This window comes from Hyperoodon ampullatus (genome assembly GCF_949752795.1).
Source record: "Hyperoodon ampullatus genome assembly, chromosome: 1".
Lineage (NCBI taxonomy): Eukaryota > Metazoa > Chordata > Mammalia > Artiodactyla > Ziphiidae > Hyperoodon > Hyperoodon ampullatus.
The window spans coordinates 82,410,472-82,429,589 of NC_136914.1; the positions used below are offsets into that span (position 1 = coordinate 82,410,472).

General features: G+C 42.7%; 1 protein-coding gene across 4 annotated transcripts in view; it reads left to right on the top strand.

The window, feature by feature from the left end:
• Nucleotides 1-12,287: 12,287 nt before the first annotated feature.
• The window catches only part of FAM114A1 (family with sequence similarity 114 member A1), a gene marked incomplete at both ends in the record, with an annotated part of 56,005 nt that continues 49,174 nt past the window's right edge, over nt 12,288-19,118 (top strand). For all 4 annotated transcript variants that reach the window (XM_079701679.1, XM_079701682.1, XM_079701680.1 and 1 more), the window contains one exon: nt 12,288-12,635. In XM_079701679.1, the coding sequence (XP_079557805.1) occupies nt 12,288-12,635 (348 nt within the window). The remainder of the gene's footprint in view (nt 12,636-19,118) is intronic.

Here is a 19,118-nt window from a genome sequence, read left to right on the forward strand (position 1 = left end):
GAATTCAGGCAAGGCTTTATGGGGACTCGTGCTGCAGCACGAGGGACCGAAAACAAGTAACAGGTGCCCTTGCTCGATCCCCAAGGTGGGTGAGCTGGTCCCTTAAATGGGGTGAGGGTGAGGGCAGATTGGTGGGTTGGGCTGGAGGGTGGCTTCGGTCATTTGCCGACCCCCTTGGTGGTGCTGCATGCAGGGATCATGCTCAGGACCCTGCTTTTGCTCGTGGCACTTCAGAAGTGGCAGTTGGGTTTTGGCTTTTTTGTATCTTATTGTTCATATTTTGCCCCAACTGCACATGCATGGAGCTATCTTTAGTCCCTCATAGTTTCTTTATATTCTATTGCTTGAGGAGACATGTGTCCAGGTGCAAGCAGTGGAGTAAAGGGTCCCAGGTCCCAGCCTGTCTCAATATTATTCTCTAGTTTTCTATATATTTTAACTACTCCTGAGTTTTTTAAATAAAAATTGCTTACATTGCCAAAAATTAAAGTTTTGAAATAAACCGGGTAGGCTTGAAGCAGCAGCATTTGAGTAAAAGGGCATAATTAGCAGTTGGCAACAAAACCTGTTGCTTGATTGATAGTCTCTTATTGTAAAGGTACAGTTTGGGTCAAAGGAGAAAGAAAACTGGATAAACCTACCTAAGGAGACAAAAGACCTGTATTCCTAAAACTATAAAACTGATGAAAGAAATTGAAGATGACACAAACAGATAGAAAGATATACCATGTTGTATAGACCATTGATTGGAAGAATCAATATTGTCAAAATGACTCTACTACCCAAAGCAATCTTCAGATTCAATGCAATCCCTATCAAACTACCACTGGCATTTTTCACAGAACTAGAACAAAAAATTTCACAATTTGTATGGAAACACAAAAGACCCCGAATAGCCAAAGCAATCTTGAGAACGAAAAACAGAGCTGGAGGAATCAGGCTCCCTGACTTCAGACTATACTACAAAGCTACAGTCATCAAAACAGTATGTACTGGCACAAACCAGAAATATACATCAATGGAACAGGATAGAAAGCCCAGAAATAAACCCACTCACCTATGGCCAATTAATCTACAACAAAGGAGGTAAGACTATACAATGGAGGAAAGATAGTCTCTTCAATAAATGGTGCTGGGAAAACTGAACAGCTACATGTAAAATAAAAAAAAGAAATTAGAATATTCTTTAACACCATACACAAAAATAAACTCAAAATGGATTAAAGACCTAAATGTAAGGCCAGATACTATAAAACTCTTAGAGGAAAACATAGGCAGAACACTTTGACATAAATCGCGGCAATATCTTTTTCAAGCCATCTCCTAGAGTAATGGAAATAAAAACAAAAATAAACAAATGGGAACTAGTTAAACTCAAAAGCTTTTGCACAGCAAAGGAAACCATAAACAAAACGAAAAGACAACCCACAGAATGGGAGAAAATATGTGCAAATGATACAACAAACAAGGGACTAATCTCCAAAATTTACAAACAGCTCATGTGCCTCAATATCAAAAAAACAAACAACCCAGTCAAAAAATTAGCAGAAGACCTAAATAGACATTTCTACAAAGAAGACATACAGATGACCAAGAGGCACATGAAAAGATGCTCAACATCACTAATTATTAGAGAAATGCAAATTAAAACTACAATGAGATATCACCTCACACCAGTCAAAATGGTGTTAAAAATCTAAAGATAATAAATGCTGGAGAGGGTGTAGATAAAAGGGAACGCTTCTACACTGTTAGTGGGAATGTAAATTGGTGCAGCCACTATGGAAAACAGTATGGAGGTTCCTTAAAAAACTAAAAATAGAGTTACCATATGATCCAGCAATCCCATTCCTTTGCATATATTCATAGAAAACTCTAATTCAAAAAAATACATGCACCCCAATGTTCATAGCAACATTATTTACAAGAGCCAAGACATGGAAACAACCCAAATGTCCATCAACAGGTGAACGGATAAAGAAGATGTGGTACATATATACAATGGAATATTACTCAGCCATTAAAAAGAATGAAATAATGCCATTTGCAGCAGCATGGATGGACCTGGAGATTATCATACTAAGTGAAGTAAGAGAAAGACAAATATGATATCGCTTATATATGGAATCGTAAAAAAAAAAAAAAAAGATACAAGTGAAGTTATTTACAAAACAGAAACAGACTCACAGACTTAGAGAACGAACTTCTGGTTACCAGGGGGGAAGAGTGGTGGGAGACAGATTAGGAGTTTGGGACTGACATGTACACACTGCTATATTTAAAATAGATAACCAGCAAGGACCTACTGTATAGCACAGGGAACTCTGCTCAATATTCTGCAATAACCTAAATGGGAAAAGAATTTGAAAAAGAATAGATACATGTGTATGTACAACTGAAACTAACACAACATTGTTAATCAACTGTACTCCAATATAAAATTTAAATTTAAAAACAAGGGGAGGAATGCCTGATTGGGCTGTTGCTTTTCAGCAGGCAAGGAGGGGCAGGTGTGGCAAAGGTATTTGCTATGCCCTAGGCAGGCACAGAAGTCACAGGCAATGGTGTTTGTGTCTGTGGTACACTAAAACACACCTGTCACACCTCGAATACCATTTGCTAACACTCACAATGGCAGAACTCAGAAAGAATCACTGTTTTTAAAATTAAATGTTCCCTAAACTTTATACAAAAAATTACAATACATATACATATTCACAAGAATAGGTTTATACTATATATACACTTTTGTAAGCTTCCCATGCTCTCAACTTAATATTCGGCTATGGCCCGCCTTCCTTCCATATCAACAAATTGGACATACAGTTATAATTAATGACTACAGCATATCAGATTGTTTGAAGTTACTATAGTTTACTTCACCAATCTTTTTACTGGGGGACAGATTATTTCCGCGTTATTTTCCCCGGCATAAACAACCACAATAAACATCCTTGGACATGCATATTTGCACATTTGACTGTTTACTTAGTACAATTCGCAGATGTGGAATTCCTGGGCCAAAGCTAATACATTTGAATTTTGATCCGCATTTCTAAACTGGCCTTCTAGAAAGTATTTTTATTCGGTTGATTGGTTTTAAATCATATTACACTCCCACAAACAGGGTAAGACAAAGCTGTTTAAAGCACCACCAGGGGATCGAAAACTCTTACTGAACTTGAGCGGCCCCTTCTCGGTGAAACTGCGGGGTTTCCTGGGCGCTTTTAAAGGAAGGAAAGGGATCCGGAGAACCCCGAGTCCCGCCCTGGGTGGGGGTGGGCGCCCCTCCAGCTCACCCGGAGGCACAAAGCCGGAAAAGCCAAGTTCCCCAAGGTTGGTCGGAAGCGCGGCCGCGACCCCCACAGCCTGGGGAAGGAGGTGCCCGGGGCTTCCGCCGCGCTCTGGGCTGGGGCGGGGTCACGGGGGGGGCGGGGCCCTGTCGGGGCCGCGGGGCGGGGCAGCTCGGCCCGTCAGCCCCCGTCCCTCTCCCGGCCCGCCCTCAGGCCGCGTCCCCGCCAGCCCTGCCGACGTGGCGGGGCGGGACCCGGCGGGCGCTCCCGCGCGCACTCGGCCGCCTGAGCGGTAAGAACCCTGGGCACCTCTCGCCGTCATCCCCTTCCCCGGGCGGGCAGAAGCGGGGGGGGATGCGGGGACAGCCGCCGCGGGGTGGTGGGGAGACCCTGCCGTCGCTGCTCGTCCTGTTCCCGGAGTCGGCAGGGGCTTGGCACGGGGCGCAGGACCCGGAGGACCGGCCTTGGGGGGTGAGGGTCCCGGGCGGCGCGAGCGGTGCGGCCGAGGGCCCTGCGTGGGTGCGGGCGTGTGAGTGTGTGTGTGTGAGTGTGTGTCGCTCCGGGTCCACGCTCATGCACACACCCACACGCCCGCACTCCGGCTCTGCCCCCTCGGCCGGCGAGAACCTCTGCGGAGCCTGTCTTGTGCTCCCGAAGTATCCGGTCCAGCACCATGCAAGTCGGAAAAAGTTTCCCCAAGGTCCCAGGTCCGACTGAGAGGTAGGCTGCGGGGTCTCCGCAGCTGGGGGCACAGAGGAAGCAAGTTCCATACCGGGGTTCGCTGCCCTTGGCCTCGGAAAACTGAGCTCAGGCCTTGACCTCCCACCCAAGCTCATCATCTCTCCCCCTGCAGACGCCGGCCGTGCTGGCTCTTCCACCCCAGCCAGCACCCTAAGCCAGCAGCACCTCCATTCACAGCCCCCAGGTTGAGTCCTACTCCCTACGCCAGCTCCCCAGCCCCCCACCTGCCCACCCAGGTGGCTCATCTTCTTCCCTGGAATCTGGTGAGTATTTCCAGCTATCTCAGATCAGGCGCCTAAACTTCACTGCCCTTTCCTAGAGTAGGAGACCTCTCTGTATCATCTTAAGAGTGATCTCTGTCCTACCGATCCCATCAATTCCCATCCTAAACACGGAGAGAGTCAGGCAGGTTGCTTTTTAAAATCAATCTCTTGAACTCCAGAAGACCTCAGCCAACCTGAGGAAACTGAGAATGAGGCAGGCTTACTCCTCAGAGGCCTCTCTCTGCCCTCTTTTCCGCCTAGTGCTCCTTTCCTACCTCACCCATATCCATTCCCTGCTCTCTCCTTCCTTTCTCCATCAAAACCTGAGCTCAGGAAAGACTGATCAACTCCTTACATCATAAGCTTTAAGCAAAAGAAGGAAACTTTCAGGGTGGAATTTGAGGCTCCACGGAGCCAGTGCAGAAGGAATTTGAGGGTAGGAAGGGACCTTGCTGAATCTCAGGGATTCAGACCATATAAGCAGCCATTTATTTATAAGACCAGGCTTATATGGAACGTTGTTTCTTTTTAATCAATATCAAACAATATATTTCAGTTCAGTAAATATTAGAGGTTCCAAAGCCAAGCTATGTGCTTGTTGGTCACAGTTCTGGAGGAGAGGATGACACAGAAATAAATATTCCTTATAAATGCCATAGAAGTCCATGCAAGGTATCACGAAAAACATGGAAGAGAGGGTAATTCATTCTTTGGAAGGAGTGGGACAAATTCAGGAAAATTTCAAAGTAAACAGTGACATTACACATTGAGAAACAAATAGGAGCTTGCCAGGCACTTGGAGACAGGGCATCCTGGGCAGAGAAACCAGCATAAGCAGAGGTGGGGACGTTTATGAGCTGTGCCGGCAGTGATGGAGTATCTGGTGAGGGAAGAGTGTCGGGTGTGTTGAGAGTTACAGAAGCGGATAGAGAGATTGGAGCTGGATTGTGCAGGGCCACGGATGCCATACAAAGGTGTTTAAACCTAATGGTTTTTAAACAGGGGAGCAGGTAGGTCCTCTCCGTGTTTCATAAAATTACCTGGCAGACATGTGGAGGCCGGACCGGAGGAAAAAGAGACTGGGCTCTGGGCACGTGTACTTGTCAAGCACCATAGAAACTCTTGCAACCTGGTTAAGAGCCTGTTATCCACAGTTTTTGTTCCTGGTCTTTCACTGGCACTTTTTGAAATTGAGAGCAGTGATTTCACACAGGGTATGGTATTACCAAATTCTTATTTTGCCAAGTGAGACCATTAAAAAATAAATCAATGCACTACACCACTATTTCGTAAAATGAAAGACATTTTAATACCAGGAAAAGCACGAAGGCTAAACTTGAAAGATGAAGGCAGTACTTTACATTTAATAAATTTAGATCGATGCAAAACTCGCTATCTTGTCCTCATTTTTCTCTGTCATCATGGACTGGTTCCAGTCCTGCAGTCTGGTGTTGGGGAACAGAGTATCCAGATCATTTTATCCAGCCTTACCCTACATAGGAGGGAGTGAGGAAGCCCAACAAGAATGAGTTGTACGCCCATAGAGGGATGGTGGGACCGGAGCATGGCTCTTTGCGCCTCAGCATCCATCCCTCCCAACCCTCGCTATTCCTCCATATCGCTCTTGGTCCAGCCACACAGCATCTCTTCTGAATATCTAGATTCATTCTTGGGCATTTGCACATACTCTTATCCCATCATGCCTGAATAACTATCAAAGCCGCTATCAAGGTTCTCCCATGTATGAGATCAGTCTATTTCAGGCACATCTTTCCCTGCTTTGATGTGCTGTTTTGCATTATCACTTAACCATTTCATGTTAGATGCAATAGTTTCCTGGGCCTTCACTGACCAGGAATAAAATGAAAACAGATTATTTGTTTTCTGAAGGATAGTAACCATGTCTTCCGTTTTAAACTTATTTTTGGAGCTATGATGTTGCTGCTCCAATACCTAGCATAGTTCTGGGAGCATTTTAGGTGATGAATGAATTTACTCATGAAAAACTAACTTATTCCCAGCCCATAAAGGCTTCTTTATATGCCACTCTTCCTCTCCTTGGAATTTACTGAAGAAGCCGCCTTGTTTCTGTGGGTTGAGGCTCCCTAGCATCAAAGCCACAGGACATGGCTGCAGTGATCAACATTCCAAACCATAAATCAGGGGAGATTTTAAGTCTGACTGCTTCTGGGGCATCCAGGCAGAGACGGGGGCTGTCCCAGGAAATAGCATGTATCACAGTTGTAGTCCTTCTGGACACCAACAGTCACTGCATAGAAACAGCTGTGTCTTTAGAACACAGACTTTCTAATGGCTTCAGACAAAAGGGCACCGTCTTAAAAATGATTACATGTCTCCTGTCATAATAACATCCAGAGTAGACAAAGGTCTACCAGGACAAAAAAGGTTTGGGGGGCATTCTTTTTTGGTTTAGGGAAAATGTGGACCTGTAACAGGCAGAAGTTCATGTACAATTAGAAGTTAAAGTAGGGCTGAATATTATGGTGACCATTTTCATTATTTGAACAGATGTAAAAATATAGTCTTTCTGAAATTTATAAGTTGTCCATAAATATTTCCTAACAGTATTGGTTCAGCACCTGATAGATGAACTTCGGGCGTGTTTCTGAAGGAATAGCTTCATGTTGAAGCTTGAATACAGAGCAGCTGCAGGGAAGAGAGGTTTTGTTCGATAATTTTTCCACAATTGAGGTGAGCTGACTTAGGGCAGTTTGGCCATCAGAGATGGATGAGGACTGTAGGGCTCCTCTGTGCAGCATCGCTACCAAGACTGACTGTACCATGAATCCACCTCTCAGATGGAGTTCTGCCTCACACTCACATGTATATTAGCGACCAGGCTCAGTTATGTAGCTTGTTCTTGTAGGTTGATGAAGTCCTAGCTCTCTTTGCTTTTAGGACTGCTCTGGTGGCAGGACTCAGCTAACCTTCTAATCAGGCTTTGATGTTCTCCTGCAATTAGCAGAAGAACTAGAAAAACTCTACTGCAAAGTTCAATAGCTGCTGGACTGAATATAATCTTTTGCTCTGGAAATGGAAGAGCTGAAAGCACCTGTGCATAATTTCTTGCCAATCCACTTTAAGCACTATTTCCATTTTATCAGTGAAAAATGCCTGTAATACCCCTTAGGATAAGTAGTACCCCCTGATAAATAGCGATCAGAGAGAGAGGGATAATTGAACCCTCTCAAAAGGTGAACACTCCATTACAGAATCTGAAATGCTAAGTAAGTAAAGACCCTGGAGAGTATATTCCTGAATAGGGCACTTCAAATGTTAACCAGCCACCCTCAGGGCATAAAATACAGCTAACTCACATAGATGTCACATGGTATGTGCTGAAATATTTTAGCACTGGGAACAGTATCACAGCAATTGAGGGTGAAGCAGATACAACAAAGTGTTTATAATGCTTTTTATTCACCCATGAATGTTTATCATAACCAAGTTTATTCTCATGTTCCTGCTTATAGAGAAGTGAAATAGTTTGGAACTTCTTAATAATCCAGATTAATAAGGATTTTCAAATTATCTTACAAAAAAATTAAGATATCAGACAGTGCCTATGACCAGCTGTTGATGAACAAAAAATGGGAATATAAGTGCTGTCCAATATGGACCCATTCTCCTTATGGTTGTGCCCCTAGGACCCAGGCGGGGATAGGGCAAATTAGGACAGAGAACTCTAGGCCATGGCCGTCAAGCAATGTCCTAGACCATGGGTTAGCAAACATTTTCTATAAAGGGCCAGCTAATAAATACTTTAGGCTTTGCAATTTTGTGGGCCATATGGTCTCTGTTGCAGCTATTCAACTCCACTGGCATACTAGGGAAGCCATAGACAGTACATAAACAAATGAGCATGTCTGTGTTCCAATAAAATTTTATTTACCTAAACAGAGGGAAGGCAAATTTAGCCAGCAGGCTGTAGTTTGGCAGCCCCTCTCCTAGGCCAGTCCTGACTCAAGGTTTTCATAAAGATTTTGTAAGTTTCCATGTGATGATAGCTTTTCCCTCAATCTCATCCCCCTCCCATGAACCACAGTAACTACTCCTTTTCTGTACAGTGGCCTTTTTCACTCTTTACTATTTCATCTAGGCATTGACCATACTCATTGACAGACCATATCCAACCTTGAATATCTGAAATTTAATATCCCACCTAAAAGGAAGTATGCATTATTTGCCTTTCCCATCTGTAGACTTGTTTACAGGTGTGTTATCAGAGAATTCAAGTATTTTTGTTTAAAAAGAGACATTCTAACTCAGTTATCTGGGAGGTGAAGGAACAAAGGAAAGACAATATGGGTCATTTGGAACCACTTGCTGTAAGATAACTCCTGAGTAGTGAATGGGGTAAAGACATTTTCTGCTTGCTTTCATTCCAAATTACACTTTAATTTTAAATCTCCACAAAAATATTAATATAACTCAACACACGTATTTGTTGAGCTCCCCACTATGTTCAGGAAACGATGTTAAGTGCTATGTAAAATATGAAGACAAAACAAGGAAGATCCTTGTCTTCATAGAATTTACAGTATAGTAGGAAAACACTCAAACGACTCTGATCAAAGACGATTGTAACCCTCCAAAGTGAGACAGATGCAAGGCACTGTGGGAAGTTCAGAGGAAGAAAAATTATATCCAGTTGGGAAGAACAAAAATAGAGGAGGTGGGCTTCCCTGGTGGCGCAGTGGTTGAGAGTCCGCCTGCCGATGCAGGGGACGTGGGTTCGTGCCCCGGACCGGGAGGATCCCACAGGCCGCGGAGCGGCTGGGCCCGTGAGCCATGGCCGCTGAGCCTGCGCGTCCGGAGCCTGTGCCCCGCAACGGGAGAGGCCACAACAGTGAGAGGCCCGTGTACAGCAAAAAAAAAAAAAAAAAAAAAAAAATAGAGGAGGCGGTTATTTTAAATGGGCCTTAAATATGTTAAAACAACATACTGAACCAACAGCCACCTGAGGTTCTTTTGTGAATGTCAGGCATTTTTCACATACTTATGTTGTCTCACTTAAGGTTTTGGAAGGGCATCGTGGGAGGTAAACCTCGTGGGATCAGAGCACAGAGGTCCTTGGATGGCAGCTGAAGGAGGTAGCTTCATCTCAATAGGAAGTGGGAAGCCCCTGAGGCTGCCTGAGCAGGAAGTGATGTAATTAAAGCAGTGAGGTAAAGGGTGGGGAAGGATGGGGAAGTGAAAGGGAGAACAGTGGAGAGGTGAACCCAATATTGAAATCATCAACATGAATCAAATTGAGGACCTGATTGAAGGTGATGGCAGGGAAAATAGAAGTAAAAGAAAGGATTTGGATTCTGAATAAAGAGCCTCTAGGATTTGAGCACTGGTTGAATGTAAGAGAAGAGGCAAGTGGCATTGCAGATAGGGCTCCGACGTGGCTCAATCTCAAAAGTCAGACGTGGGTTCAGATCTCAAATCTGCCACTGTTCCTTAAAGTGTGACCTCTGAGCATCAGTTGCCTCATCTGTAAAATGAAGCTCATCGTATCTAACTCACAGGAGATAGCACATTTAAAGAGCTTGGATTTAATAGGCACTCAGTAAATGATAGCTATTGATATTATATATTCTTGAGAGAGTAAAGGTTTGGTCAGTGACAGCTCTGAGATTTTAAGCCTGGGTTATTAGAGAAATCTAGGTGCCATTAAAAGAAACACAGGGCCTCCCTGGTGGCGCAGTGGTTGAGAGTCCGCCTGCTGATGCAGGGGATACGGGTTCGTGCCCCGGTCTGGGAGGATCCCATATGCTGCGGAGCGGCTGGGCCCGTGAGCCATGGCCGCTGAGCCTGCGCATCCAGAGCCTGTGCTCCGCAACGGGAGAGGCCACAACAGTGAGAGGCCCGCGTACCGCAAAAAAAAAAAAAAAAAAAAAAAAAAAAAGAAACACAAAGGTCAAAGTGAAGATCTAGAATTAATGGCAAGACAACAGGTTTCCTTTGGGACAGAAAGAGATGTTCAGCTGACGATTAGAACTGCTTATCCAATGGTAGAATTTTTTCTATGGCAGTGTATTGAGATATAATTCATAACAAAGTTCACATACTAAAAATTCACTCTTTTTAAATGTGCAGTTCAGTGGTTTTTAACATGTTCATAGAATTGTACAGCCATTACTACTATCTAGTTTTAGGACATTTTCATCACCCACAAAAGAAATCTATACCCATTAGCAGCCATTACTCATTTCCTCTCCCTTCAGTCTCTAGAAGCCACTAATTTACTTTCTGTCTCTATAGAATGGAGGTAGATATTTGAGAGTCACAACATAGAAGTGTGTAAAACTGTGAGAAAGGAACGTGATTCACCAAGGGAGAGAATGTAGCAAGAGAAAAGAAAATAGCTAGACAACTTTAGGGAATGTCTATTTGAGGGGACAAGAGGGTTGGTGTGGGCATGTGAGTTCTAAGTCTGTGCCATCATGTGACCAATATGTAAAATGGCTTCCCATATACTGTGGTTTTAACAGTGACCAGAGATTTGACCAACTGGTAAACACTGAGGTCAACAAAAATACCCACTGATTTTCCTGAGACTTGGCTTCCTGTGTAGTGAGAGCACTGTGTCTTTATTTTAGACTAAGAAAATTATCATCTTGAATAAGCCTCCTAGATATGTGTTATCCAGTAAGATAGCCACTAGCCACACATACCTGTGTAAATTTAAGTTTACATTATTTAAAATTAATTTTTTTTTTTTTTTGGCTGCACCGCATAGCTTGTGGGATCTTAGTTCCCCAACCAGGGATCGAACCCAGGCCCACAGCCCTGAAAGCACCAAGTCCTAACCACTGGACCGCCAGGGAATTCCCTAAAATTAAAATTAAAAATTAGTTCCTCAGTTGCACTAGCCACATTTTAAGTGCTCAATAGCCACAGGTGACTGTTAGCTACCATATTGGCCAGTGCAGATACAGAACATTTTCATTATCACTGAAAGTTCTATTGAACTGCACTGTTCGATATGATAGCAATAACTTGCAAGCTTCATAAAGAGTTTTCTGCTTTGTAGGTTATTTTGTAATGGCTACATTCCTTATTTGGCTTAATATTGGCTTCTTTTTTTCTGTTTCTTCCTTGTGTTTTTCCATCTAAACTATTGTCCAAATATAGCCCAGGCCTTCACGGGCTGGTACCCAACAGGACACACTTATGTGTATGTATATCTCTCTCAATTTGAATTTCAGACCACATTGCAAAGCCAAATGTCAAATATTTTTTATAAGCTCTCAGGTATTTTCCATGCTTATTCTCATTATGGCTACAAATATAATTAATAAAGTCATATTAAATAAACACTTTCACAGATACAGATAATACTCTTAGTTCCCATATGAATATTTATTTCTTCATGCCAAGTAAGAGATCCATGAAAGTTTAAAGAGAGCACGGTTGGCTTGTATTAGTTTTTTGTAGCTGTTGTAACAAAGTACAACCAACGTAGTGGTTTATAATAATACACATGTATTCTCTTATAGTTCTGGAGTCTCTGAGGGGAGAATGGTTTCCTTTGACTTTTTCAGCTTCTAGTGGCCACCAGTGTACCTTGGCTTGTGGCCCCTTCCTTCGTCTTCAGAATGCATCACTCCAATCTCTGCTTCTATCATCACATCACCTTTTCCTCTTTGTAGTCAAATCTCCCTCTGCCTCTCTCTGATAAGGACACTTGTGATTTCATTTAGGGTTCACCCAGATAATCCAAGATTCTTAATTTAATCATATCTTCAAAGTCCTTTTGGCCATATAAGGTAACATTCACAGCTTCCAAGGATTATGACATAGATATTTGGGGGGGCCATTATTCAGCCTACCCCAAGGTTACATAAACTTTCTTCTTGGTAGAAGAAAGGTTACTCCCACCAGATTTAACTTAATTATTCAGGGCTTTGAATTAAAGTTTAACAATTTGAATTAAAGCATAAGGTGTTTGTTTGTAATCATGTTGACAGATATTAAAATGTCTGATGATGGCGATGACACCTTAGCCACTGGAGACAAAGCAGAGATCACCAACATGCCCAATAGTGATACCTTACCCAAAGATGCAGAAGCTCACTGTGATTCAGCTACGATTTCAAATGAGCTAACGCCAGCTGACCCCAGAGGAGATGTGCATGAAAATGCGGCTGTTCAGGGTGCAGAGACTGCTGACACTGGACTCACTGAGCAGCCCAAAGACCGCGGTCCCGTGGAGCACCCCCCCAATGGAGACGTGACTGAGGATGCCCTTGCTGAATGCATTGACTCCGTCAGCCTCGAGGGAGAACCTGGATCCGAAATACCCCTGAAAGAACAGAGTAATCTGGTAAGAGTGGTTCACTTGACTCAGTTCAACCTAAGTTCTTACTGATACTACCACGGCCATAGATTTGTGCCAGGCTCTGTGGGTAGGGATTAGGAGTTCAGTATACATTGTGACATTACCTCTGTCGTCAGAGATGTGTTGTGTGGTGAGAAAAGGCATATATGAGAGTAATTGGTCATTATAATATTTGCATTTTGATAATTGTTTTATTATTAATAATAACAATTACCAATTATTGGGCACATCCTGTGTGCGAGGCACTCTGCTAGCTACTCTATAGGTTATGTAATTCACTCTATACAACAGTTCTTTGAGGTTCTAAGCTGGACATCATTGACCTCAAGTTATAGACGAGGCAACCAGGCTCAGAGATATTAAGCAACCCAGTAAGATTAAGCTACTCAGTCGTAAATGGAAGATGTTTTAATATTGAACGTAATGAGTCCAAATTATTAATGAACCTGATTCCACCCTAAACAAGTCAATGTTTCTTTAACATCACTCAAATTTTAATACATATTTACAAATCTACTGGGAAGATCTTAAACATTCAGATCACTCATTTATCATCACATACCGCCATCCAGGGGACCAGAGGCAAAACACATTCATGCTTCCCTTCAGTGCCTGCATCTGTCTCTCTGGGAGATAAGACAGGCCAGTGTCTCCCAGGTGGTACCTGGTTCCACATCAATATGACCATCAAGCTGGGTTTTCCTGACACCTTCCCCTCAATCAATGTGGGGACTGGAAAGGGTGGGGAGGCACTGTCCTCCAATCCTGCCTTCTAGAAGGATGCTATGGTATAGGGGAAATGAGAGTCTTCCCTCTGCCAGGCCCAGCCCTGCTCTCCTGGAGTGCCACAGATCACCGCCTTGAGGTGACTCTGCTGCAAGCAGTGAGGGATGGGAACGAAGCAGGGGGTCGGGGGGCCTGGGTTTTCATCCTCCATCTATCGTTAACTTTGTTAGTTTGAGCAAGACACCTAATTTCTCTGTGCTTCAGTTTTTCCTCTGTAAAATGAGGACTTTGCACACGAAGACCACGAGGTATCCTTCCAACTAATGTTCTGTGATTCTTTTATTCAGAATCAAGCTTCTTAGCCACAGTTTCCTCAAAGCGACTCTTAGAATTGTTCTAAGATAAGATGAGCTTCCTCAGGGAAGAGGCGGGGTTCCCATCACTGGAGATGTTTAAACAAAAGCAAACAATCATTCTGCAGGAACGTCATGGAAGGCATTTGAGGACCAGATGGGAGTTTGGATCAGATATGTAAACATACATGTAAAATTTTGTTTACAAGTTCCATGATATCACAGACCCTTTAAAGCCACCCATGGACCCCCCTGAAGGAATTCCTAGACCAGAGGGTCTCAACCCTAGCTGAACATTTCAACCACTGAGAGAGCTTTAAGAAATAATGATGCAAGGATGTATATTAGCCTGAATTCTCCAGAGAAACAGAACCAATAGGATATACCCTATTCTTGTATTTACCTATATGCCTGACTCTGGAACCTGAGTTCCCTCCATGCTGTCTTTCTATTGGGGGACCATTGGTTCCCAATTGTTATTGTAAGTGCTACTATTGATACATATCTTTGTACATTAAGAAACTATGTCTTAGCCACACCATTCTGACCGAAGACGACTAAAAGAAACTACAAAAGCTTCACTGATTCAAAATATGTGAGTTCATGAAGGCTAGATTATACATTCCAATTTCAGACTTCTAAAAGTTATAACAGGGCTTCCCTGGTGGTGCAGTGGTTGAGAGTCTGCCCGCCGATGCAGGGGACACGGGTTTGTGCCCTGGTCCGGGAAGATCCCACATGCCGCGGAGTGGCTAGGCACGTGAGCCATGGCCGCTGAGCCTGCGCGTCCGGAGCCTGTGCTCCGCAACGGGAGAGGCCACAACAGTGAGAGGCCCGCGTACTGCAAAAATAATAATATTAAAAAAATTAAAAAATAAAAACAATTAAAAGTTATAACAAAATTGCTAATAAAGATAGCACAAAAAAAAGTCAGTATGCTCCTACACATCCATCTTCCTAAATTTTGAGCAAATCGAATGAATCCTACTCTTGCAAGCACTTTATAAACCTCCTTAGTGCTACAGGGACAGAGCCAGCTGGCAGACAGATACTCCCCTCCTCTCCTAGCACCACTGATAGCTTTCAAGGACTTTGAAAGGGTGAGCATTTCCTCCTAATGAAGCATCACAAAAGTATCTGGTTGGAAATACAAATATTGGCCACAGAGTTGGGGCCATGGCTCTGCATGTATGTGTGTGGCATTGCATCAGGAGCTCAGATAGAAATGGGGTGTAGGAGGAATTCTTGTGAGTATATTGGTTCTAAGAAGGCAGAAAGCTGATATGGGTGGCTGGAAGGGCCTTGAAGGGAAGGGATATATCTCTTTCACCCAGGTTCCATTTAAACCCTTATAAATAGGTACAAATATAGTCTCTTTTAAATAATCACCAGAAAAGGGGGTTCTGCTATCTCTCGTGGCAGCCTATCCTTGTATCTTAGGTTAATATAGAAGAATTCAGTTTTGTGCTTTGTCTTCAAGCATTGTTCGTTTGCTGTTTTATTTGCTGTTTGTTGGACACTTATAAGAAGTCCTTTTGCAGTGATGAAAACAACCATTTTTCTGTTGATCCAGCAGATAATGAATTCTACAAAATATCTTCAATGAAAAGTTCATTTACAAGTTGGCTGTTTGGATCTTGAACACAGTTCCCCTGAGGAATGTCAAGTCCTATAGGAGTAGTCAAGCTCCAAAACCTATCTGATTCCAGGTGTATCTGAGCCTAAAAGAATCTCATCACCTTTAAAAAAAGTTTCTAAGGGAAAATGCCTGCTTAAAAAAAAACTTGGCAGAATAGTCTTTGAAGAAGTAAACTTATATAATCTAGGACACTAGATTTTGTGATAATGGGTTTAAATGTATATATTTTTCTATAAGTGGTCTGAGTTCCCTTAAAATCCACATTATTAGCTTCACCTTTGCCTGAGCCAGCATGGGGGCCATAACTTGGCAGGTAGGGTGGTGTGACAAGGAGGGGGCCTGGGGCCAGTGGTTCTGCCAGCTGCTCAGCTGGCACCTCTACTTTGAAGGATCACACCATTCACAATTGATGCACTCAGAGAAGCTATTTCTGTCTTTAGGGCCCCTTTCTCATCCATTCTGATGTACAGACTCAGAAGCCATTGAGTTAAGGCTTCCTTCAGGAATCCACTCTACAACATCCATAAGGGATCGTCCCCAGCCTCACTTGAACTTTGGAGGTTGTACTAGATCCTTTAAGGCCTCAACCAGCCTCAGGATACATGAGTTATGCCCCAGAATCTGAGTAGTACAACTATCTTCAGGACGCCTACCATCTAGCTGGGTAAGGCAGTGTTGCATAAAAGCAACTATAGCATGTCTTATAGTACTAGATAGGACAGGCACAAGGTAGCCTTAGATGGAGCACTCAAATCAATCTTAAGGAGTCAGTGAAGTCCTCAGCCTCCATTCAGAGATGTTTGTCTTGAGTGCTAGCCTGGAGTGACATTTATTCCCAGAGATCTTGTGGGACCTTATTATATACCAGTCTATCTGCCCCTAAAAGATCTAATCTAGATAAAATTTCTCTAAATTTTTAGCACCAAGAAATATTTCCCAGAGTAAAAAAAAATTCATCCCTACTGTCCTACACCAGTGCATAAGGCCAGTTATGAAGAAGGTAAAGAACGCAATGCTACAACTAAAAGTACTCTCAAAGGAAAACATAGACTACCACTCAGCAGTTATGTCCCTGGAAAAGGAAAAGCAGGGTGTTTAAGAGCAATAAAATTGCTATCAACAGAGACAAAAATGAGAGAACATAGGCCAAGACATGCTGATGATAGATTTTTGCCTCTTAAATGAGTGAGTAGAGTTTGCTCCAATTCTGTTGGAGTATTTCTCCTTTTAAGCCTTTCTCCATCATGGCACCTGATTTTTGACTTGGGCAACCAGGTGGATGGTGTTGCCTTATGGCTATATTGGGCAGTGCTTCCTAAATCTGGTGGTATATTAGAATTACCTGGGAAGCTTGTTAGAAATTCAGATTCTCAGGGTAGAAACCCTGAGAGATTCTTGTTTAAAATTTTATTTACTTATTTATTTTTGGCTGCGTTGTGTCTTCGTTGCTGTGCACAGGCTTTCTCTAGTTGCGGTGAGCGGGGGCTACTTTTCATTGCGGTGTGCGGGCTTCTCATTGCGGTGGCTTCTCTTGTTGCAGAGCGCGGGCTCTAGAGCTCAGGCTTAGTAGCTGTGGTGCACGGGCTTAGTTGGTGCACGGGCTTAGTTGCTCCCCGGCATGTGGGATCTTCCCGGACCAGGGCTGGAACCCGTGTCCCCTGCATTGGCAGGTGGATTCTTAACTACTGGGCCACCAGGGAAGCCTGCTGAGAGATTCTTATTCAAAAGATCACAGTAGAAACCAAGACTCTGTATTTTTAATAAGTTCCCCCAGATAATACTCTTGCAGTCAGTCTGTGGACCCGTGTTTGGGAGCCACTAATATGGAATCGTGTAAAATTGAGAAGATGGTGAGTTCCATATTGAACATGAGATGAGACATCCAAGTGAAGATATTTTGTGGGCACTTGGTTATAGTGGTCTGGAGCCCAGGGGATAGAGAGAGATTTGGAGGCCATCAGCAACTGGATGTTATTTAAGTAATGGGAGTGGGTGAGATTTCCCAGGTGTTATATATAAATAAAGAAAGAACAGAGGCCAAGGACCTGGCCCTGAAGTCTCCTGTCTCTAAGCCACTTTGGTCATGGACAGCTCTTTGATAAGTTGTGGTTGCCAGCAAAGTTCATTCTATAAATGAAATCAAATCTCAAATCACATTATACTACACTGACATTTTAAAATTAAACATTAGTTAACAAGAAAGTTAAAGATAGCTTGTGAGAACTCATGTAGGCTTGAGAATGTGCCATTGTTTTGGACTTTTAGGTGCTTTGACCACTACCCTGCGTGAAAGGTGCGTTCAACGCAAACGTCTAGAATTCTAGGGGCAGGGGTTTCTTCCCTTATACCTGGCATCAAGAAACCAGAATTCTCCAGAGTTCAGAGGTGGATAGAAGATCATTTAGTACAGGGAAAAACCCTTTCTTACACCCTATTCATGTAAAGGTAGGAAGAGGCTCTAAAATATATTTAACCATCTACAAGTGTTTAATACCTTTAATTTCACCATCTAGAACCCCTTTCAGATATTTAAAATGCTAGTCAACAGTCCACCATGTTTACCAGTTAAAGCCCATTTCTGTAATTCAGTATGCTAATTAGCAAAGCATCATATGTTAATACAGATGCAAATAATAGAAGTGTTCATTATAGCTGCCTTTGGGGTATGGCTTTCCTCATTAGGATGCCAGCTGACCACCTGGACTGTGTATTTTATTGGAATGCTGGAAGCAGATGGGTTGTAACTTAATCTAAGGAGCTTCCATAATATCACAATATGCATGTGGAAACTTTCTAAAGTAAACTGAAATCATCATAATAAGGGATGGACAAAAAAAGCAAGAGTCAAAAGATAGGTCATGAAAGCCATGAGAATAGAGTCTTTTAATAACTGAAAAGTGCTTAAGCTTCTGATGCTACTGAGAGGTCAAGAAATAAAATGACTAAAATGAGTCCATGGCTTTGACAATGAGGAAGCCATTGTGATCTTGGTGAGAATGGTTTCATGAAACAGTGACCATGGGAGAGTCACCATGGTGGGTAGAGGAGTGGAGGGGGTGGATACAGAAGGCAGGCACCTTTTTTTAGAGTTGAAGAAGAAAGAAGGACATGGAGCAGAAGCCAGAGAAGTTCGAAAGAAACATTTTGTCATCGTGATTTTCATTTGCTGGTTTTAAGATGGAGGAATCGTGCACATCATTAAATGTGGGAAGCAGTCAGAGAGAAAGGTTGAAAAACCAGGCAAAAAGGGAGAACCAACCTTCCCAAGCCCAGAGGAGTTCAGATGGAGGTGATAATTATAACTAAGAGGAAGATATCATTTCCGTTATGATAGAAGGGGAGGAAGTAATTGTGACTGGGGGTGCAGTAAAGTTAGATTTGTATTGAGATAGGTTTTTGGTGTAGGCCAGTGTGTGTTTTGTCCATAAAAAAAAGCTACTCAGACTTTTAATTTGGTTTAAACAATTAGTGTTCAATATATTAAGGTTACAGATTCACAATGTCAATTCTCCCTAGTATTTACATTCATCTCACAAATCTTACTCTCTTTAGAAGCCTAACATAATTGAACAGTCACTTTCAAGGGGCTTTTGATTAATGCTTCGTCCTTTTTGCCAACTTAAACACTGTCAAATATTTTTAAACTACATCTATAAACTTAATATACTTTTTAAGTACCTCATTTATCTACTTAAACAAAATCTTGCTGAGTACTTAAAAATTGTTGTAAATCTTAAGTTTTTTTTTTTT